Below are 24,417 nucleotides of genomic sequence, written 5' to 3' on the forward strand. Positions count from 1 at the left end.
AAAATTATAAAGTACAACTCAAAGTGGAAAATAACTGAACAGTGAAGATATCACATCAGAAATCGCGGAACAGCTAGAAATCCACATTCCACCCAAGTTAAAAATAGGAACAAGTTCCTTGGGATGCTTTCAACAAAGCTTTTGTACAGGAGAAATCAATGACATTTTTTACAAAGGTTGGATCTAAGTGATCTAAGTGGTAAAATAGTTACAAAGTGCCATCAAGGCGATGCACCTGTATTGTAAATCTGGACAAAAACACAACAGAATCTGGAGAAAGCAGCTAACCAACTCTAGCTCAAATAAGTTCCCAAAGCAAATTCCTGGTACCTTCTAGTTAATCACAATGAAAATAACAGTTGGAGAATCAGTATGATATGGTGGTTCTGAAGAATAAAGAAACTCATCTTACACACAACCAAAACCCAAATAGTTTCTTACCAAAGGGCCACTTCAGATAAAAACAAAGATTCAGTTGAACTCATTCAATTTCTATGACCTTTACTGGATTTTATTTGGTTTTCTTTTTAACCTCTTACCTGATGTGCACTGAATGGTAGCCCCTCCTGTACAAATACTACTGATGATGGAGATGGATTATGACTCAGCTGTTCCTTCAGTTTTACATGAGCTTGTTGGATAGCTCCTGCAGGTTCCTGGACTGTTATTGCAGTGGTATTTTCAACGGGTTGAGCAGTGTGGATGGTATAGATATATTCGGGTGACTGTGGCAGAGAGCAGGTAATTGCTTGTTCTGTTCCAACCACAAATGATGTAATATCTGAACCTACTGGAGTAAGTGGCTCCAGTTGGCTAGTCTGACTCGTGGAAGATGCATTGCTATTACTTGGATTTGCCAGGATATGCTGACCCCTATTAGACTGGGAAGTTGGCCCCTGATTTTCTACAGGCTCTACCTTTACCATCTCCAGTTTAGGGGATGAATGCAGCTCATCTACAATTTGAAAGACAGCTTCCAAGTTTACTTCAGTTTTCTTATTTTCATCAGTAGCACCACATGGCCAGTTAGATGGCAGAAATTCAACAGGATAGGAAGACTGCATTGGAGGATTCTGGGAAAATGGAATAAATTTCAATAGAAAAATAAAATACATCACAAGAAAAATTAATAATAAGCAAACAGTTAAGATGATAAATATGAAACAGAAATATAATAAGGTTTACTGGGAAATTTTAGATCTATTTAGCAATGAAGATGTCTTCATACAGAGTCAATAAAATAGAATTTTTCTACCACATGTGTACTAATGTGTGTATGCATATTAGGACTATTGTACCAGTGTGTGCAATATATGTATGTGTGTGTGTGTGTGTGTGTGTGCGCGTGTGTGTACCATGTACTGTACTAAAGACTAGAGATACAAAGAAGCCTTGTTCTCATGGAGATTAGTCTAATGGATCAAAGTATCTAAGGTTCCTAAGGGAAAGAACTGTCTTTCTATTCTCCACATCTAGCACAGTACCTGCTACATGTAGTTACATAATGCTTGTTGAATTGAACTGAAACTATATAATTTATTAGTATGAACTCTAGCACAGGTAGTCACTACCACCAATTAATTCTATTAACATGAAAAAGAAGTCAAGAAATAGTACTTTCTATCTATCTATCATTTCAGGAATACAGGTACCACAAAGATTTTAAGCTTATTAATTCACTGAAATTAGAGATGTGTTCACTTTACCTAAAGAGAAATGGTCTTCTGAAGCAAGATTATGAAGTATTCCTGTGTAGTAATTTGCTGTGAAGTTATACCTAAAATCTTACCCTATTGCCACTGAGTTAAATAACTCAAGTTGTCTTTTTTATTTATTTATTAAAGCTTTTTACTTTTCAAACATATGCATGGACAATTCTTTAACATTAGCCCTTGCAAAACCTTATGTTTCAATTTCCCCACCTTTTCCCCCACACCCTTCCCTAGATGGCAAGTAGTCCAATATATGTTAATAAACATGGTAGAAATATATAGATAACTCATTTTGAACAAAAAATGAAAAGAACTGAGGTTATATAGTTGATTATGAAAAAGAACATATGGATCTTTAAAGTAAAAGAAATCTGAAAATGCCAGTCCTTTGTATATAGGAGCTAAATAGGTAGATGAATGTATACAGGGAGAATAATTGGTTTTGGGGTTCTACTAGAAATAACAGAATAACATTTTAAAATCATACATTGTGTTTTTTAATTGACACTTAGAATACTCAGTTTTAAAGCAATAAAGATCATTTTCATTGTTTAGTCCTTTGTACACATTTCTTTATTTTGTTGCTTTAAGATTTATCATCGTTGATTATATATTTAATATGGTGACTTAGATCACAAGATTTATTCATTAATGAAATTAAAAGTATTTTATAATTATGGATTTAATTTTATATTTTTAAAATTGCAAACAAATTATTCTCCACTAAAATCCCAATATAATGCTTTATTATTACATGGAGGTGATCCTGGATTCTTAAATAAGGGCTATGTCAATAAAGCATAAGCTTTGGCAGGTCCTAAACAAACTTCAAGAAGAAACTTCTAGTAACCTAGAAAGAAAAGGAAAAGACTTGCCTAAGTTCAGAAATACTAATCATTAGGCTGGCTCCTCAATGATGATTTTTTGGCCATAATAATTCACAAATTATACATATATTATTAGGGTACAGAAGATGATGTTCTAGATATATATTCTAGCTGCCCTATTAGGGCATTTAGATGGAACAGTGTTGGGCCTGAAGCCAAGAAGACTCATCCTCCTATGTTCAAATCTGGCCTCAGACACTTACTATATGACTTTAGTAAGTTACTTCACACCCTCAGTTGCTCATCTGTAAAATAAGCTGGAGACAGAAATGGCAAAACGTTCCTGTATCTTTATTCCAGTATCTTTACCAGGAAAATCACAAAAGGGGTCAGACATGAATAAACAACAACAATAAATACCATCAATGATTAAAAAAAAAACTTAAGATTCCTAAAATATTATAAATTCTAAATGTACTCAACATTGATAAAACTTTTTTCTGATTGTATTTTACAAAGACCATGGAATTTGGGATCAGAAGAGATAGGGTGTGTGATACAAATCTTATTATTCACATGACTTTGGCAAATTACATCTTCTCATGAACTATTTCTTTATTTGTAAAATAGAAAGGGAGATGGTGAAATACAAGAAATCTAAAATCCCTTCAGCTCAAAATTCAATGATCCTATGAATTCCCAGTGACAAAATAGAAGAATGAATAAAGAGCCTGACTTAATAAAGACCTGATTTCAAGTCCTCCTTCTGACATACTGACTGACCATGGACAAGAAGCTTTTAACCTCCCAGTGCACCAAATAACTTTAAAAGCAAGTGCTTGTCTATATTGGTAGAGGTAGATTTCTCATTGGGAGAAATATTGCCAATGAAATCATAGGTCCAATGCAAAATTTCCCACTAGTTATAAATCACAGAGAATATTTGTTATTTTAAGGCACTCACCTGGAAATAATTGCAGTGTGCATAGGAAGAGGCAGTGGGACTGACACAGCTACTTAGGGCATCCATGTGGGTAGATGGGGAGCAACACTGTAGTACTGCTATAATAGAAACACAGGGAATACATCAACCACAGTCAGCCTCTATTAAGTAACAGTACTCCTCTTTCAATTTTGCTGTGAAATACCAAAAGTTTAATTGTATTGGGCTGTTTTAAACATAACATTTAGTCCTTTTCACAGATGTTGTTTACCATAAATAGTATAGACCTGGTTTTTAAAAAGCCACACCTGAATATTTTTAACATCACCATTTTATTTGCTATTATCTTTAAAAAATTATATTCTCATTGGAAGAGATTTTGTTCTGTTAGAATGATTCCAATGTAGAAAGCCTTGTTTTATCAGTTGCAAACATTTTAGGGAGTTATTAATAAACAAAATCTTATGCAGAAATCGTATCATACTATGGGAGCTGATCTGGATTCTCAAAGGCTATCATAATGAAGCCAAGCTCTAGAAGGTTCTAAATACATCAGAAAAGTTTTGATTGGGCCTTACCAACAAATAACATCTGCTTTCTGAAGAACACTTTACCTGGGTATGGAAAAATTCATCACCAGTATATTGGCCACTTGGTGATGAATTCTTTGGCTGTAGCCACCAAACACAGAAAAATATAAAATGATCTCAAGTCTGGTGTGTAGGCACTTTTGAAGTAATAATAGCACAAAGATCTAAAAAGGGGTTAGAGCAGAGGACATAAGTAATAAAAGTTTTTAGATCATCTTGTAACATTTACTCAATGGTTGCTGGTTCTCAAATGGGATATCTTTGTCCAAAGATGAACAAATAGACACCACTACAGAAAATGAATTATATTCATGTTAACATTTTCAGTATAAACAAAATCAGAAGGGAAAACATGCTGTAATATAAAAAAAGAGCTCGAAGCTTCTCACTGAAAAGGTAAATAGTTAAAGGAGATGTCTTTACTTTGTGTCTAGGTACAACAACAATAATCATTGTTATTGGTCGTTTAGTCAGCAGCCATTGAAATCTTTATGGTAAACATTTGCAAAAAGGCTACCAAAGGCCACCATAAAAATGAACAATTTGCAGAGCAAAAAAAAATTCTATGACAAATTCAATAAACCCCTCCAAATGAGAATTGCCATATGTTTTAATTAACCATGTCTTCAACACAAAAAAAGAAATTGGGAAGGGCAGTGAAAAATATGTTGAAAAACAGTGTTCAGGATTAAGAAATGGGAGAGACTAAAGAGTTGTAAATATGAACCACACATACTTATATCATGAATACTTTCTTTAGTAAAAGAGAAAGGCAACAAGGATATAGAGAACACTAAATATCATCACAAGAAAATGAAAATTAATGTTAAATAGGAAATGACTTGTTATTGATGTCAGAGACATTGTGAATTAGTAATGTATACTCAAGAGTACCAATCTGTTAGGATAAAGATCAATAGCAATACTGAATTAGAATAAAAATGAGGAAAACAAGATGTACAAAATAATTCCAATTTACCTCTTTAAACAAATTACTGACACTCCAAAAATGGGAAACAGATGGAGGAATGGACATCAACAGACTAATGCTATTTTCTATCAAAGTTTTAGCTGATATCAATTTTCATAACAAGACTACCAAAAGAAAACATCTCTAATCAAACACTTCATCTTCTAGAGAGACAATAACCATGAAACATTAAAAATGGAAAATATTTATAAAGATTTTTATAACAAAAAATTTTTTATCAAAGTTAGTGGAGCAACATTTAGATTCTAATACCATAACTTAGGATATGCTTTATGATGAAGTGGTATTTTAAAAAGCGAACAGCACAGAAAATATTGAGGGATTGAATCTTTAGGTAACCAAAAGAGGAAAGGTGGTGAGCAAGGGAGCATGTGACATTCTTGGAGGAAAATATCTTTGATCTTATTACCCCCCCCCCAAAAAAAAGGCAATTATATTCTCATTCTCAACCACTATCATCCACTTTCATACATTTGCATTATTCTTAATTATTATTGAAATCTGAATCTGACAATGTTGACCATCATCTCCTGGATATTCTCTCCTAGATAGGTTTTCATGACAATATTCTCTCTGGGTTCTCCTCCAGTCTGTCCTATCCCTTCCTTTGGCCTTCTCTGCAAGATTTTCTGCAAATGCTGCCTCCATTGGTCTCTATCTTTCCCTTGGTGATCTCATCAGCTACTGTGGGAATTCAATTATTTTATTTAACAGGACTCCCAAATTATCTCTGTAGCTTTCATCTCTCTCCTGAAAACCAGTCTTCCATCTCCAAGTACCTTTTGGATATTACCACCTAAATGGTATCTCAAACTCAACATATCCCAAACAACTTAACGTCTTTTCTCCAAATCCTACCTAAATTCCTTATGTGTCAAGGGATTCTCCCAATCGTTCAGTTTTCAATTCATTCAATCCAATTTTTTCATTCTTCCTCTCCATATCCAATTGTCAATTTCCTTCCAAATCACTCACATCTGTCTTTTTTTCTACTCATACCAGTAACCCTAATTCAGGTATTTACATCTTGCCTCAATTACTGCAGGAGACATCTTTTATACAGCTTCTCCCCAAGAAAATCCATTTTTTTCATACAGCTGACAAATTGATATTTCTAAATACAGATCAATATCATTTCACCTGGTCAAGAACCTGGTTAAGTCTCTGAGAGAAAAAAAGATGTCTTGACAATTTAAAGTCCTTCAAAATCTAGCTACAACCTACCTTTCTAGAACAGTATTTCTTAACCTGGGATAAATGGCCTCTTAAAAAAATTCTGAGAATTATAATTTAATACCATTTGTAATCTTATATATCTTATCTTATACAATTAAAACATTATTTCAAGAAGGAATCCACAGGCTTCACCAGATTGCCAAAGAGGTCCATGTCACATGAAAATTAAGAACTCCTATTCTAAGCTGATTACACATATATTCTCCACTTAAATTAACCTACCTGTTATTCCATGTACTAGATATCCTCCCTCCCATCTCTGTGCTCTTGAACAATCTCTGCTTTTCTCAAGTCTGGAATACTCATCTCAGTTCTCCAAGGAGAACTTTAGTTCAAATGTTATTGTTTACAAAAGATGATTCCTGAACTCCCCATCAAAATTAGTAATGGTTTCCCCATGTTCCCTAAATTACTATGCATTTACTACATATATTTTGGTATCTGTATACATGCTGTTATCTTCTGGGAGAATAAAACCTCTTTAAGGTAAAAACTTTAACTTTTGTCTTTGTATCTCTAGTACCCAGGATAGTACCCTAGCATATAGTTATAATTGAATTGTTGAATTGAATAGCCTGAAAGAATATCAGTAAACTTTGAATATATGCCTATTGTTCCGAGACATACTTTATGACATTTTACATGCAAACTCATGATGAAGTTACAGGAGGGGAACAGACAAGGCTTTCACAAATGACACTTTATTGCAAAAAATCTCTAACAACTGACTGAAAGGTGGTTAAAAATAAGATATCATTATGCTTACTATTTACAGTGTATAAAAAGGCATCTATTTCTATACAGCCAAATACTGTATTAAAAAGGTCTCTTCCAACAAGTTGTCTCCTGTGTATGTCTCAAATTCACATAAGTCTCTTTCGTAGATATCAACAAGGCAGCAACTTTGTATGTTACTCTCTGATTATTAAAATCAAGTAAAGGATAAAACAGATGAATACTAATCAAAAGTGCTTGGCGGAGTTCAAATGGGAACAGTATGTAGATGGTGAATCTATTTGTTGATGACAGTGTAAGAATTATATCAAGCTAGGAAAATTGCAAAACATGCTAAATGAAATCCTTAATTACTCAAAACAGTCTATTCATGCAGAAAAAAAAGGATGAAAAATGCCTATTTTCAAGATTATAATATGTAGGCGATCCATCAGTACACATATATTGAGACAGATACTGTACATGGACAATGAAATGAACACAGAATTGAACTGGAGGAAGAGAGCAACTTCTACCGTTTTTGAAAACTTTCATGCTTTTAAGAACCCTAAGCCTCTCCCCAAAATAAAGGCCCATCTTTTGACATTCCTCCAGAGATGCTGAATAAAGCATAAAATAGCACAGTCGAAAAATTAAAGTTACTGCTCCCTGAAAGATCAATAGAGATGCACGTGGTTGGCACAAGCAAGCTCTGATGTACTACTATCAAGGAAGAACTATACAAAGGAAGTAGTCTAAAGAATAATACCAAATATATGACCAGAAAAGTAGAATGGCTAGTCACATAGCAAGAAAAAATAAATGAGTCATCTATGTGCTTCAATGACACTTTACCTAGAATAAGATCCTCAGTTCCTTGGGTAGAGCTCTTACAGCATATTTTTACAGGAAGCCAAGAGAAGCACTAAGTGGGCAAAAGATGAAGTATATCACTTAAGGAACATCAAATGGATGAGAACACAGATCCATCAAAGTATCAAAGCAATAAGACAGCCAAAACAATCTAAAATGCTTTCAGCCATTTATCATAGAAAAACCATACCTTTTGGAAATAATTTGCAAAAGAGAGTTTTGCTAATGCAAACTTTTTTAAAACATTCTATTTGCAATTAAGACAGTGTAAAGGCCTGACTTCTTTGGAATAGTTACCAGTATGATTGTAGTTTAAATAAACAAGACGGGTCTCTCATTTACCGAATGAGAGTACAAGTCAGCTTACCAAGATGAAGTCATCAATTATAGCAACGTCTTTAGAGATGAATTATTAGCCATTCTTTAGTAAATTTATTAAATTCCTCCACCTATTTTGAATGCAACAAGTTGAAAGTAACAAGTAAAACTTCCCATATCTAGTCTTATTCAAAAAAGAAGAAAAAAAGTTCTGTGAATTTCATCAAAAAGCTTAGCATTTATTTAAAGCAATCAGTAGAAAGGAATCAAGAGGATATTAAGTCTCAAAACTATATCACCATATAAGGATGGGTCAAAGAAGCTAGAGAAGAGATGATTGGGAGGAAGGCAAAATAAAAGAGTGGGAAGAGGGGAGAAAATTCAAATCTATGAAGAACTGTCATACATAAGATTTATTCTGTTTACTTCTAAAGTGGAGCCATGCATAGAAATTAGAAAGAAAAAGATTTTGGCTTAGCATAAGGAAAAGCTTTCTAATAATGAGAGCTCTCCAAAAATAGATCAGTGAATTTCTTGTCTTTGGAAGTTTGAGTTGAGTTTATATAAACACTTGTTGGCTATAATAGTTTAATTAATTATTTCTGAGGTCCCTTCCAGCTCAGTAATTCCAAAAACAGCACAGATGTTCAGTTTTTAAAATACAGAAGACTAAAATTTTATGTTAATATTTACCTTTACATAATCCTTAAAGTATGGATTCCAGAGAAAACAAATTCAAAGAAATAAAATAAAGGGAAGTAATTTGTGATGGATTGCTAGAAGCCAGAAATAAATAGGATTTGTCTACTAACACAGAGTGGATGGAAAATCTTGGTAAAACTCAACACAGCTTCGCCCCCTCGTGGCAAGAAAAGGCTTAGTCATGGATAAGAACTTTCAATTTTATTGCAGCCATAGTCTCAATTTTATAAAAAAAGTTTTAGACTTGGAGGAAACCTTAGAAATCTATTAGTCCAACTCACCAAATTTATAAATGAGGAAACTAAAGCACTAAAAATTAAATGACTTAAGGATTTTTTTCATTAGCTATCTAAAAAATATAGATTTTTATTTTCAAAGCAGGCCTTTTTAGTTAAGATTCAAACAACAAATGGTAATTGATTATAAAAGTACTAGTAGTAACAGCATTTAAACCTCTAAATTTTAAATTTGTTTATAAATTCAAGATTTGAAAACTTCAGAGGGCAATCTAAAAATATCTAAAATGAAAAACCTGTGGGGAAAAAAAGAAAACCAAACTATTGCAATTCAATTTGGCAACATTTGCCATTTTAAGAGTTTCAATATACTTTAGGTCAGCATAAGAAATTAAATAGGAATTTGAGAAGGGTTTTGTGAAAGATACAGCTGACAGGTGAGGGCCAGCAAAGACAAAAAAAGTTTAAAAACTCAAAAATGCATTAAAAATGTTATATGTGTGTATACATACATATATATATATATATATATATATATACACACATATATGTATATATATATATATATATATATATATATATATATATATATATATATATATATATATATATATATATATATATGCATTATATAATGGCAACCCAAATTTTACAATAAGGTACTATAAACAATCCATAAAAGAAGACAAAAATCCAGATTTCTTCTCTGGTATGAAGAGAGAGCCAAAATATTTTACACAGACTTTCTATATCCTGGGAGTACCATACCCCCAACCTCCCCACAAACACACGCATACATATATACACAAATGTATAGCTATAGCCCAGTAAGAAAAATATGAAAGAAAGGCAAATTTAAATCATTTCACTAGACACAGCATGATCCTCATACATTTACTTCTTTTCTATTTTATAGTACAATGACAGATCTTATCCAAATAGAAAAAAAATTATTTTTAATATTTTTTAATCTTTTAATATCATAAAAGTATTTGCTAGTTCCATTCTTCAAAAGATATAGTAAGGATCCTGAGTAAACATTTAAATAAAAAATAAATACACCTATCTCTGTGATACATACTTTTAGTAAAGTTACTTGTCACACTAACACTTCAAATTATTTGAAAAGAAGTTTACCTGTTAAATGGTTTTCAATTCATTTAATATTGGAATCAAGGTCTTTCTTTACTAAGACTGGGAGACTCCCTGTCATGCTCAGGCCTAATCACAGGTCTAATTCCACTGCAAATGGCATGAAAGCTTTGACTAGTTTCATTTCTGATTTATGTCTGTGTTCCTCACTAAGCAACCCAGTACTCAATACTCTTTCCACGCCCAGATATTTATCTTATTAAATGTTGAACTTACTGTCAACACCCAATTAGCACAGCCCTCTGTAGCTTGGAATTGACAAATTGAGGATCCACCAGCCTCAGTCTCCCCAGGAGTTGGGATTATAGACATTTGCCACCATGCTCAGATGGGACACTATTTCACAGTGATAAAATAGAATACTTTTGTGATAGCCTTCTTCATTATCAGTGGCCTTTTTAATCTAACAATTGCAGATTTTATTTAGAATGTTCCATATTTTTCAAAGCTTTTTTACTTAACATTCATCTCTCAATAACTTCTACACATTTGTTTTTTAAAGGTTCTTATGAACACTGTAAGCATTTGTATAACTCCAAGAAATTTACTACTTTCTTTTAATTTATAAAAGATGGAAAATCAGAAGTTGAATCAGATTGTGGAAACTTTCACATAATCCATAAAAACCCCACCTTTTTTTCATTCTTAAACACTGTATACTACTATATCATCAATTTTATTTCTTACTTGTCCTTTTTAGTCTCTTCACAATTCCCACCTTGAATTCTCAAAATTAATTTTCAATTTAAAGGCTCATATCCTAGCTAATTAATTTTAAATTATCTTAAATCATAACAATTTTCTAAATTTGGTCATCAAAATCTACTCAAAATCTAATATGCATATAAATGTAGCTTTTAACTTTAATGGGTTTGCAAAAATATTATTTGAACTAGAACACATTTTGTTCTTTAAAAAATGTTATACCTGCCTAGATTTTTAATTCAGTACACAAAAACTAATTTCACTCATATATTAAATATAGCATTGCTGGAACTTATAACCTAACCATTATGTATAACAATGTTTTTAGGAAGAGAAGCCTTTTAGAATTTCAAGTTGGGATGCCAGGTTTCATACACACACACACACACACACACCAATCCACAATTACATCAGTGGGCTTCAAAACTAATGGTAGAGGTGCCCAGCAAGATAGGAACCGGGTGTGGAGAAAGTGAGGAACAGATTCTAAAGTTTCTAGGGACTAAATAAAAAGTGGGGAGGTCAATGGGGTCTTTGTTTCTCCTCCTTGTATTTCCCCTTATCCTTCCTTTCCACCTCATTGATGGGGTGGGAAGTATGACCCAGGCAGGTAGAGGAAGTAATAAGCTTATTAGCTAGATGAGTTTTTTTCTTTATGTACTTCACTCTTTAATAGAGAGGTGAAAGGGGAAAAAAATCCCCAGCAACATAGGGAAGAAAAGTAGTCTATAAATAAGTCAAATAAAGTAAATACACATGTATATGCACACACACATGTACATCTTACCTATACTAAATGTAGGTATATTGCAAATTCATATTATCTAAATTCAGTTAAGTCAATAATAGGTCAATTATGGAAGTAAGAGTTCTTCCCTTATCAATGCCATACCTCACTTCCCAAGAAGCTAAAAACCTGTTAAAGCCTTTAAATCCTTCTCACACTCTACCCCCTTCCCATTCCAAAGGGAGTGACTCTTCACTGACAAAACTGTGGCCATTCAATATAAGCTTCCTCTTTCATTCTTTCCATCTCAAAACCTCTTGACATCATATCCTAATCCCTCCTTCCTCTCCCCTTCTCTGACAAAGAAATGGCCCTTCTGCTTGCCAAAACCAACTCCCTTGAATGTTATACTTTTTTTTTTTTTTTTTGCCAAGATAATTGGAGTTAAGTGACTTGCTCAGAGTCACACAGCTAGGAAGTGTGAAGTATCTGAGACCAGATTTGAGCTCAGGTCCTGACTTCAGGTCTGATACTCTATCCACTGCACCATCTAGGTGCTCCACATGTTATACTTAATCCCATTTTCTCCCCTCTTCTCTAGGAGAGTACATCTTCAATTAACTTTTCCTTATCAACTGATTCTTAGATTAATGCCTTTAAACAAGTCTAAATCTCCCCACATTTTAAAAAAATTTTCACTAGACCCTATCATCTTCTCAAACTATCCTACATTCCATCTCCTATTATCAGTCAAACTTGAGAAAAAGTTATCTATATTTGCTTCCTCTAATTTCTCCTCTCTGCTCCCTCACTCTCCTTAACCTTCTGAAACCTGGCTTCTAATCTCATGAATCAACTGAAACTGTTCTTCAAGTTCATCTAACTAAATTGCTACATCTGATCATCTTTCAGTTATCTTTCTCAACTTATTTGCTGCATCTGACATTGTTACATTAAATCCTCCTGGATATTCTTTCTTCTCTAGAACTTTCTTGACATTACTCTCTCTTGGTTTTCCTATCTGACAACTACCCATAGTCGTCTTTGCTGGCTCATCATCTATATCAGAACTTCTTTCATTTTTTTCCCAAGGTTCTGTTCTTGGTCCTCTTATGCTATACCAGCAGTTCTTAATCTGAGATTTGTGAAATTGCTTTTTTTTTTCTTTCTTACTTTTTTTCATAATTATCTTTTAATATAATTGGTTTCCTTTGTAATCCTAAATATTTTATGTTATGTATTTTAAAACATTAGTTTAAGGAACCATCATAGGCTTCACCAGAAAAAAATTAAGAACCCCTGTTAGATTATATATTCTCTCACTTGGTGAACTTATCAGCTTCTACGGATTTAACTAGTTATCTCTATGAATTTAATTTCAAACTCTCTATATATCCAGTGCTAATCTCTCCCTGAACTAAAGATCAGGAAGCAAGCTAGAGGGCAGCTAATGAACAGAGCACAGGACATGAAGTCAGGAAGACCTGAGTTCAAATCTGGACCTATATACTTAGCTGTATGACTCTGGGCAAGCATTTAACCTGTCTCAGTTTCCTCCTCTGTAAAATGGAGATAATGATGGCATCTACTTCCCAGGACTACTATGAAAAGAAAACAAGAAAATACCTGTAAAGCACTTTGCAAATCTTAAAGCACTATTTAAATGCTAGCCACTGTTATTACCAACTGAGTGTTGCACATTTCAAATCTTAAACTCAACACACTGAAAACTGAAGTCGTCCTTCTCTAACCACCATTCTCCCCCCTCAACCAAATCCCCCCCTCTTTCAGATTTCACGATTTCTGTTGAAGACACAACCATCTTTCTTTCAGATGCTTAACTTTGGCACAACTTTCAACTAATTCCTCATTCTTCCTCATCTGACTTATCCAACCAGTTACCAAATGTCATTTCTACCGTCACAATATCTCATCTCTTCACAATATTATCTACCCCTTCTCTCTACTCACACAACTACCATCTTAACTAAGGCCCTCAATGACTTAGATCTCACTCGGAATTACACAGTCAACTTATAACTGAGCACCCTGCTTCAAGTCCCTTCCCACTCCAGTCCAATCAACACACTGCTATCAAATTAATTTTCTCTAAGTGCAGACCTGACCAACTCATCATCAAATCCAGTAGCTTGCCTCTAGGATAAAATAGAAATTACTTTTTACTTTTTAAAGTCCTACACAATCTATATTTCTACACAAAAATAATGGAGTAAAAAAAGTTAGATATACAAGATACAGGAATCAATAACTAGCAATCTACTGTTTGATAAACCCAAAGACTTCAGTTTTTGGGATAAGGACTTCCTATTTGACAAAAACTGTTGAGAAAACTGGAAAATATTATGGCAGAAATCAGTTACAGACCACATCTCACACTCTATACCAAGATAAGGTAGAAATAGGTTCTAGGTTTAATCATAAAAGTTGACATAAGTAGCAAATTAGGAAAATGAGGTTACTTATCACATCTTTGGAGAAAGGAAAAATGTATGACCAAACAAGAAATATTGAATATTATAAAATGCAAAGTGGATAATTTTGGTTACATTAAATTAAAAAGGTTTTGCACAAACAAAACCAATGCAGTCAAGATTGGAAGGAAAACAGAAAACTGAGGGAAATTTTTACAACCACTGTTTCTGAAAAAGGCCTCATTTCTAAAATACATAGAGAATGGAATCAAATGGATAAGAATATAAGTTATTCCCCAATTGACAAATGACTAGAAGATATGAACAATTTTCAGATGTAGAAATTAAAGCCATCTTTAATATACAAAATAAATCCTCTAAATCACAATTGATTAGAGAAATGCAAATTAAACAATCTCACACCTCTCTGATTGGCTAAGATGACAGGAAAATATAATTGATAAATGTTGGAGGGGATGTGGTTAAACTGGGACACTAATGCACTGTTGGTATAATTGTGAAATGATCTAGTCATTCTGGAGAGAAATTTGGAGCTATGCCCAAAGGGCATAAACTATGCACATCGTTGGATCCAGGAGTTCCATTAGTGAGTTTGCATCTCAAAGAGATCATGAAAAAGGGAAAAGGACCCATATGTACAAAAACATTTGTAGCAGCTCTTTCTGTGTGGTGGCAAGGCATTGCAAATTAAAGGGATGTCCAAAAATTAGGAAATGGCTAAATAAGTTGTGGCATATAAATGTAATGGCATACATTCTATTAAGCAATGATGAGCAGGCAGATTTCAGAAAACTCTGGAAGGGTGATAGAGTGAAGTGAGAAGAACCAAGAGAACACTGCACTCTGCAACAGCAAGATTGTGTGATGAAACACTTTGATAGACTTAGCTCTTTCCAGCAATACAGGGATCCTAGACAATTCTAATAGTTTTGGGATAGAAAATGCAATCCACATCCAGAGTCTAAATACAGATAAAAGAATTTTAATTTTTCATTTTTTTTTTGTTGTTTTTGCTTTCTCATGGCTTTTTCCTTTTGTTATGACTTTTCTTTCAGAACATGACTAATATAATTGTTTATGTATAACCTATATCAGATTGTTTGCTCTCTTGGGAAAGGGAGGAGGGAAGGGAAGGAGGGAGAAAAAAATGGAATTCAAAATCTAACAAAAATGAATGTTGAAAACAATAAAGTGGAAAAAAATATAAAATTATTTGAAAAAATTCCGGTAGCTATTTAATCAATACCAGGTTCAGTAACAGTAAACAGTGAATGCTGACACAAGTAACATACAGCAGACTTACATCTGAAAAAGCAACAAATTATTTCATTCCCATATTCAAATTGCATTCCTTTATTTTTAGCTATCTTCCTATGCTTAGTCCTATTGGGAGACAGAGATATGGACTACATGAACTTTAAATAATTCTTCTAGGTCAGCAAATCTATAAAAATATATGCTTCTAAATTCTAAAAACTGCTGCCTTCTTTTTGTTCTTTTTTTTGAAGCACTTATTCCAGGTTTTAATTATTCCTCATCATTCTACATATTCCATATATTACAAGGCAAAACAATCAAATCATCAGCATAATGTCTGCAAAACTGAAAATACATTTGAGGAAAATGGCAATAAAGTAGATAGCAAAGTAGAAAAAGAAAGCCCCCAAAACTGCTATAAGTTTTCAAATGAAAAGCCCCTATGACAGGGGTATTAGACCAGTAGGACATTAGGATCTACCAGTTCATATCAAAACCATACCAGACAGACTTAAAAGCTGGTTTATTTTATAATCTCTCTTCTTCTACCCATTCCTAGCCTCTTTTCTCGGTTCACCAAGATTCTCAAGTAGGAAGAAACTACAGAAATATTCCTCTGCTCCATTTACTAGGGGATTACCACTATCTTCTGCTCAACTTAGTTTACCCCATTCTCAAGTTTTTAGAAAACAAAAAATTAACTTTAATACACAAAAACTATTAATACTTCTAATCTAATACCCATTTTAAAGCAAAATTCTGCATTTGAAAGCATAAGGGGAACATCCTTATAGAACTACTTAAGTACTAAATGAATGTGGTTTTAATATAGTCTTACCTCATAGATGTACAGTATGTTAAGAACTAGAAGAGACATTTGAGATCATTTGGTTCAACTCTCTCATTTTTACAAATAAAAAAATTAAGGCTAATTTATAAGGCAAGTAGAATGGATACCAGGGTACCAGTATACAAAGCCTTAATTTGACTCTTGGGAGACAATTTAATAACAATGCATAAAATTTTCACTCAAAATGTATGATCTTCCAGAGCCTCTAAGAGTTATACAAAACTCAAGAAAATAGATTTTAAATATAATGCCAATTAAAAACAGGCCCTAGAAAAGAAAAAAAGACATTTTCTTAGGTATAATGGCATACTCTTTACTCTTTGTACTTGATTAAACAAAAATTTAAAGTGCATTCAAGACGATAAAAACTCAGTTTTAAAGTACCTTTCTGGAAGCTACTGAGCTAGAACCTTCTCATACCTGTTGGATAGTAGGCTTGGGAGTACTGCGCTGAGGGTGTGTAGTTACTATATTTCTGGGAGGAGCTGACCATTGTTTGAGGCCCTTGCTGAACATGAACAGATGTGGCGCTGGGCTGGAGGGTATACGTAACCTCAGTTGGAAACCTCTGCAGTACAGGAAATGGAACCCCTTTATCTGAGAAAGTGGGGGAAGTCTCCACCTGTCCTGGGTGCATCCCAAGGGAGTTCTGCCACGTTCTAGGAGGGATCGGGGTCCGATCTAAACCTTTCAGCGGGAAAGTGCTGTGGTTGTGGGATGAAGTTGATACGTAGGAATAAGGAGACAAACTATCTCGCCGGAATGACCGGTGAAACTGTCCTACGGCCACTGGTCCTGCATAAAAAAGTAAGAGCACGTTTACTAGTTTTACATGACAACAGCAGATACAGTAAAGTAAGGGTAGCAAACTGTGTTACTCTTGATCTGTACATAATGTAATTCTCAGTTATTTTGAAGACTAGCAAACTATTTCAGTATCCATAACTTAAAACTAAAAACTTGATTTCTTTAGTACCCAAAACTTTACAAGACCATTCTGTGGCAAAACACTAACACCTAGTCATAATAGGCCAAATATTTGGTGTTGAAAGCAGTTACTCAATGAAAGGGTGATGATCAGGTAAAAATTATTTCACCTGTGCTAACTCACATAGGCAGTCAGTATGTGAGCGATACACTAAGAATTTTAAGACACTTTAGATTTTAGCTGAAACTTAAAGGAAGCCAGTAGGTAGAGATGAGACTTTCTAGTGACTTGATGAATACCTTACCTAAGAAAATTGAAGATTTATTAAAATTAGGAAAAGACTAAACTCCCCTTCTTCCTTTAAAAAAAAAAAAAAAAAAAAAAAAAAAAGATTTCTAGAAGATCCAGTAATTCTTTCAGGCTATTTAGATACCAAGGAGTACAGAATGGATATGAAGATAAGCAAATTCCTACAAAAAATTAAGAAATGAAGAGATATTTAGCACACTTTTTTTAAAAATTCCTGTCCCTTTTAGTTTTGTTTTCATGAAAATTTGTGCTTTTAGAAACTTAAACGGAAAATCTTTAACCTGTTGCAGCCAGTCATCGTTCAAAACATTTCTCATACCAAATGTTCCCTTCTCCATTCTAACTGCTCCCAACTTACTCCAGGTTCCAATCATCTCAAGCTCAGACCATCAGTATAAAAGCTTCCTGTCTGATCTCCATAATACCTATTTCCTCACCCTCTATCTCAACCTCTCACTGATTCATGTCACACTTATTTTCCTTAGACATTTTCAGCATGTCATTCCACTGCTCCCTATCAATTCCATACTCTTAGTTTCCAAAGCCTAAACTTATTTGCTTTTACTTCTCAAAACTTATGGTGTGACTACTTCATCCACTGAGTCAGAACGAAATTTATTTATAAATTACAATCTTAGAGAAGTTGTCTGAAGGAGGTTCAGAGAGTTGTTAATTGTCCACAATCACACAACTAGAATCAGAGATGGAATTTGGACCTAAGTATTTGGAATATTCCAATTCCAAAATTCTATCTTCCACTAAGCTGCCACTCTACAAGTTTTCCATTTTAATCAAACAGGTCTCTTTATTGTCCTGCAAATATAATGAGGCCCTCAGCCTCATTCCATGCCTTTTTTAAAATCTTGCCGATGCTTCAAGTCCCCATTGAAACCTGTCACAACTAATACAGCCTTGGATCAATCCTTTAATCCTTAAATTATATCACTTGTTTTATGTTACTGTCTCTGCCTCTGAACTGTTTAGTCCTTGAGAGAAAAAAAAAATCATTCTTGTGCATCCACTACAACACCTGAATAGTTAGCAAGTATTCAATAAATGCTGTGAACATTTTCAACAAATGAATTACTGAATTCTTATCTTAATGAAATGTAAAAAAGATTTTTTTAAAATAATTTGTTAGAGAAATGTAATATGTAAAGCTAATACAAATCTGAGAAGTTGAAATTTTAGACTAATTTTTAAAACATTATTTGGCAAAACTATTCTAATCCCTAGGGTGAATCTTCTACACTGAGGTATCTGCCTCTATTGCTAGTAAACAAAGAGCTGTAGACAAAGAGCTTCCTTTTATGTTATTTTGGTTTGATAATCTGTAAATAAGCTAAATTCTTCTACTTCCTAAAGTAGTAACTAAAGACCCCATCATGATAACACATTCATTATCTAAACTCATTAGAGATCCTTTTTACTTGACTATAAAACTATAATCTAAAAGACTTATGAGACCTGAGAAAGAGCCAAGTTTTATTTGGAAGACTGACTTGCCTCTTTTATGTTTTAGCTAATATGCTAAATAAATAAATAAATGATGCTTCGGGGTATTTATTACATGATTATGTCTTCTCTATTGTTTGAAGACATGAAGTTGTATTACAATGCTTTTTGAAGACAGTACCTATATGGAAAATTTTATCAGTTTAGGAATTCCCTCAACCCATTCGGATACATAACTTCTGAAATTTATAATCTTAAATTAAGAGTTGACTGGCACACCAAGAAATCGAACAGCTTATAGTAGGTCACAAAGCCACAAGGCAAGGCGACCCGAGGCTTTCTGGATTCTGAGCCAGTTGTCCAAAAACTAGATTCTCTGGCAATTATGTAATAAAGAAAATAGCAAAGTGACCACCAGAGACATTATCCAGCTAATATCCTCTTCCCTCAAAGTCTAATTTCACTGAAAAGTCAAAAGTACTAAGTCAAAAGTAAAGTTACCATAATTCAGAAGAAACTGGGTTAGGCTACACTTAACCTAACTTAAAAGAATTACTATTAGGTCACTTTTCCTTCTTTTTTTTTTCTTAAAGGTTTAAAAGCTGGTTCAAGTCCTATGTCTAATATGGTTGTAGAAAGTTGAGCAAGCATTAAATCACAACTCCTTAAGGCCTTTGGAACTCTAAAGTGTAGAGGGCACCATCACCTTTGACTGACAGACTCATGGATCATGTCCAAAATCACAAGAAAACTCCCAGATATAAAGAATTGTCACAATGCTGGGGACTAGTCTGTCTACATGCACAGCTAATGCATCTATGACACAAGGCTACTAAAACCATCTCTTCTAAGATTTGGGCCCATCTCTTCTAAGATTTGGGACCATCTCTTCAATGGAAAGATTTCTTTGGGTACCCAATGCCTTCAGATTTACATGATTAAACTATATCTCTGAATCCCAAAGTATGTTTCAGATGAGACAATCTTCAACCTTCCTGGACATGTTTTAATATGATTTTAGATATAGATTCCTACCAGTGTAAGTACCAGTTTTCTGAGGTCAATTTGTAATATTTTAAGTGCTACTGACCCCCCAAATAAGAAAATTATGGACTTTTATGACTTCAAAGGCACACAATCCAACTTCATTTTGCAAATGAAGAGACTGAACAGAAGAAACAATAGAAAGCTATGATCACTTTTTGTGAAAAATCTTTTTAAAAGATTATCCTCATCCTACCTTTAAGTCCATCTCTTGAGAATTCTATTCTGACCATCAAAGTTCTGTTCTATTCAGATTTTATATATGTGTATACATATATTTATGTATAATATTAAAATATACATTATATATGTATATAATCTATACTATTCAGATTATATGTATATAACATGGAGCTAGATAGAAAGGAAAAAAAAAAAGAACAGAACTGAACAGAACAGAACATTGATGGTCAGAATAGAACTCGTAAGAGATAGTCCTTAAGAACAGGAGGAAGTACTTGTTCTTTCTCTATTAAAGATCTTTTTCAAATAAGTGGTCACAGATTTCAATTATACATACAGAGTTCTAATGGAATTCAGTTTTGCAAATATGGATCTTCAGATGTTCAGAGTCTGAACTAATTAATCTTCAGACCATAATGCCAAAACTTTTTTATGCTCTTCCTGGACCTATAATGTTCAATGGTATTGTCCTACCTTCCTGGGCCGAAGTAAGTAATAAAATGATATTTTCCTGAATGCATAAGTTAGGAAATCTACCCTTAAATTTTTTTCCTTTCAGATCTGAGTTGAAGTTTAACCAACATTTTAAAATTATGTTATTTTTAAGCACAGGAAATGAGAAAACTCATATATTGAAACACAAAGTTATACAAGTTCCATAATAGGGCGGGCAAAAGGAAAAGAACAAAAGACAGAATAAGAAAGGGGACAAGAATAAGTATTTAAACAGTGCCTACTATGTGTCAAGTGCTTTTTACAAATAATCTAATTTGGTCCTTACAAAGATGGTCTTGCATCTCCATTTTAGGGCTGAGGAAACTGAAGCAAACAAAGGTTAATTGATCAGAATCACATGGCGGATTTATATTCAGGTCTTCCTGACTACTGAATCAAAGCTGCCCATCCTTACCTATGGTTAAAATAGGAGTATTCCTAAACTTTCACAAACCTACAGCAAAACTCCATTCTATTCAAATCAACAGTCTTCCCTCCCTATAATGACCCACTTAGGGATTTCAATATTGTTCAGTTCATATTTGCCATACATTTATATGGTTTTGAGATATGAGTGGCCCAGTTAGCAATGAGAAATAATAAAGATTAGAATTCAAGTGAGAAACAGATGATAAATACCTAGATGGAGATATCACATGAATAGATATTGAAAGGAAATCCTTCTTTAAAAATAATGCAAGAATTTTTAGAAGTCTATAATCACCTAAAGAACTCCTCTAAATTAAATCATTCATTTGATGGAGGTGTTTTTTTTCTAATTAATAAAAATCTAGAAACTGTTGTTCCTTCAATTAAAAATTATTTATTTCCTGAGTGTGAGAAGTTAGAAAAAAGTCATAGAGAAAAAACAGAATGAAAACTTGAGTGTTAATATATCTAAAGAGGACAATAGATATCAGATTCCATTTCTGTGTCTATGTCAACAGAGGACCAGTTTTCCACTCACTTTTCCTTTTGTTCACCAGGTAATTGAGGCTGGGCTGGTGAGAAATCTGGGAGTTTATCAATTAATGCCTAGGTTGACACATTTCCTTTCTCTATCAGAATCAATGACCACAACGTAAGTTCTTCTAATAGAGGAATATACCGCCATTGCAATGCTATTTTTTCAACTTCATTCACTTAAGAGGCCCTAGCCCCTTTTAGAAAGCTAAGGAGTCATCAACACTTAATCCAATTACCACCTATTCTTTCAAAACCCAAGAAAATTAAGTCCTTTTTGCATAATCTAGAAGCTAATCTACTTCAGGAGCTAACTAGTCCCACAGGGTAATTCCACACTTATTACCTCCAATATTTTTTTCCCTCTAATTCTAAAAAGCACAGAAATGCCAACAGGTTAAGTCTACATTGAATGTTGTTATTCTTCTAGTTGACAGTAAAGTCAAGTTAAATTGTTTTCATTATAATCTGTTGATTTCTCCTAGATCATTTTGTTTTGTAATCTATGATCTCAATAGTCAGAGAATGGAGCTCTGAATCAATCTTGTAACTTTTAGGTTTCTGGGAATTGTGTCAGAAATGAAGATTATAAATGACTTTAAAAAATAAAATATAGTCAGATGGCATGAACCTTTTCTTTTGCAGGAATACTAAAAGGTTAGTTACATCCAGTGGCATACCCTTCCAAATAGGATGAACCCTAAAAATTAAAATAACATATGCTTTTAAGTTTAAACATGAACATTCTCTAAATGTTTTGCTTTATTGAGTAAAAGTTGCCATTTGGATCATAACCCTAGTTTGCATCTTGAGTACAGCTCCAAAATTTCAATCAATATTAAACCCTACAATTTGTCGTTAAAAGTTCAAGCAAATGATTTGTCAATGGGGATGAGGTGTAATATTCCTCATTTAAATAAAAAAAAATTACGTTTATATTTTGTTCTAAGATACATAAACAATCAACACAGTTTTTGTTGTTACCGTAAGATGCACATATAACTACCATATGTAACTATACAACATTTCTACCAAGATTTTTTGGTTCTATGCCTGTCCACTTTGTCCCAACATGTCCAAAATTCTATCGTTTTCTTTTTGCGATTTTTTCCAGTTCCCTTCCACTTTGACTTTCATCGTGTTTGTCACGTGTAACAAGCAATCCCAGTTCACATTCCTTTGTGGAAAAGAGGGCTCCTTTCAAGGTTTCTTCCTAAGAACACATAGCCTGAGAAAGATCTAAATAGCCACAGATGTATCTGAGGAAGGCCAAGGATGTGGCAACGTACAGGTAAGTCTTTTGTCAAGTCCACAATAAGGCAGAGAGGTACAGGGGTAGACTTCTGGTGAATGAATAGTCATTGATGAGTTTTGATACTTAAGCGTCTTCAGGGATGCAAGGTGTATGATAGTTTGACCACAGGAGCTGGGCTGCCACCCTTGAGAATGGGAATGGGACGGCCCGATGTCTCAAAGAGGAAACTGACATATGGAAAGAGGATACGGTGGGGCCTAAAAAGATTTGGGGGAGGGGCTGTCCTGATGTCTCAAAGGCCCTGTTAGGGTCCTGGAAGAAAGCGAGCTAGGGGAGGTCTTTGCCTCCAAGGCAAATGAGCAGAGGCCCCTCAAGGTGTAGGCGGCTTGGGGAAGCTGAGTCCCTGACCCTCCTCCTCCCCCCCTCCCTATTTCTAAGAAGTTCTCTTAGGAAAGGGCAACGACCCTTCAGACGGTTGACCCATCCCCACCCCCAACCCGGCCTGGACCAAGGAATCCCTCCGGAGCCCGGAGGCGAGGGTGCTGGAGGCCACTCACCGTGAGGTTCAGGCCGGGCCCCCGAGGGCGGGGGTGGCGGCGGCGGCTCCTGGTGCTGCAGCGGGGAGGTGGAGGCCGAGGCCGAAGCCGAGGCGGAGGTGAGCAGCAACCTCTGGAAGCGGTTGGGCGGTCGGCAGGAGACCTCGAGGCCGGCCGCCAGCTTGGCCTTGTTGGCGCTGGTGAGGCGCTTGAGGTGCACCAGCAACTGGGGCTGATCCCGTCGGAAGTGTGGGCTGTGAAAGTGGTGCAGGGGCCCGTCGCCCGCCGGCCCGCCCCCCCCGGGCCCCGGGCCGGGCCCCGCCGGACCGGGCCCCCCGAGCACCACCTTGCGGAAGCCGTAGAGGTTGAGCTGACGGATGAAGCTCGTGAAGTTGGTGGTTTTGAAGAGCTCAGGCTCGGCCCCCCCGGCGCCACCCCCGCCCCCGCCGCCCCCGCCACCCCCACCGCCGCCCCCGCCGCCCCCGCCGCCTGCCCCCGGCGGGCTCAGCAGCTCCGCCTCGAAAAGCGGCTGGTCGATGAGCAGGCCCTCGCCGCGCCCGTCCCACCGGATGGAGCGGTAGCGCGGGCTGTTCACTAACCGCCACAGTTTGGCTGGGAAGTTATTGGGGTTGATGGGCGTGGAGAGCAGTGCCTCCTCCATCGCCCTCGATGCCCGGGCCTCGCCCCGCCGTCGCCGCCGAGCCCGGCTCTCCCACCCCGTTCTCGATCCCCCCGGGGCTTCGCCTCGCCCTCCCCCCTCCTACTCCCCGCTCCCCGCCCTGACCCCCAGGAGACCGTTGGTGCGCGAGGCTTCGCCGCTCCTTCAAACCCGGCCAATGGGGCCTCGAGTTCCCTCCGCGCGCCTACTTGCTCGCTAGGGCGAACGCTCTCCGCGGCGCCCCCGCCCCCTTGTCCAGAGGGCTCTCCCCTCCCCCCAAAAGAGCTCGAAGCCGAGCGAGCCCG

General features: G+C 35.5%; 1 protein-coding gene across 2 annotated transcripts in view; it reads right to left on the bottom strand.

Moving 5' to 3' along the window:
• The window catches only part of HSF5 (heat shock transcription factor 5), a 36,311-nt gene extending 12,148 nt beyond the window's left edge, over window positions 1-24,163 (bottom strand). For both annotated transcript variants that reach the window (XM_074261912.1, XM_074261911.1), the window contains exons 1-4: window positions 23,476-24,163; window positions 16,707-17,081; window positions 3,504-3,601; window positions 540-1,073 (exon numbers count right to left, since the gene is read on the bottom strand). In XM_074261912.1, the coding sequence (XP_074118013.1) occupies window positions 540-1,073; window positions 3,504-3,601; window positions 16,707-17,081; window positions 23,476-24,115 (1,647 nt within the window). In that variant the 5' untranslated portion in view covers window positions 24,116-24,163. The remainder of the gene's footprint in view (window positions 1-539; window positions 1,074-3,503; window positions 3,602-16,706; window positions 17,082-23,475) is intronic.
• Window positions 24,164-24,417: the final 254 nt, after the last annotated feature.

The sequence above is a fragment of the Sminthopsis crassicaudata genome, chromosome 4 (assembly GCF_048593235.1).
Source record: "Sminthopsis crassicaudata isolate SCR6 chromosome 4, ASM4859323v1, whole genome shotgun sequence".
NCBI classification, from domain to species: domain Eukaryota; kingdom Metazoa; phylum Chordata; class Mammalia; order Dasyuromorphia; family Dasyuridae; genus Sminthopsis; species Sminthopsis crassicaudata.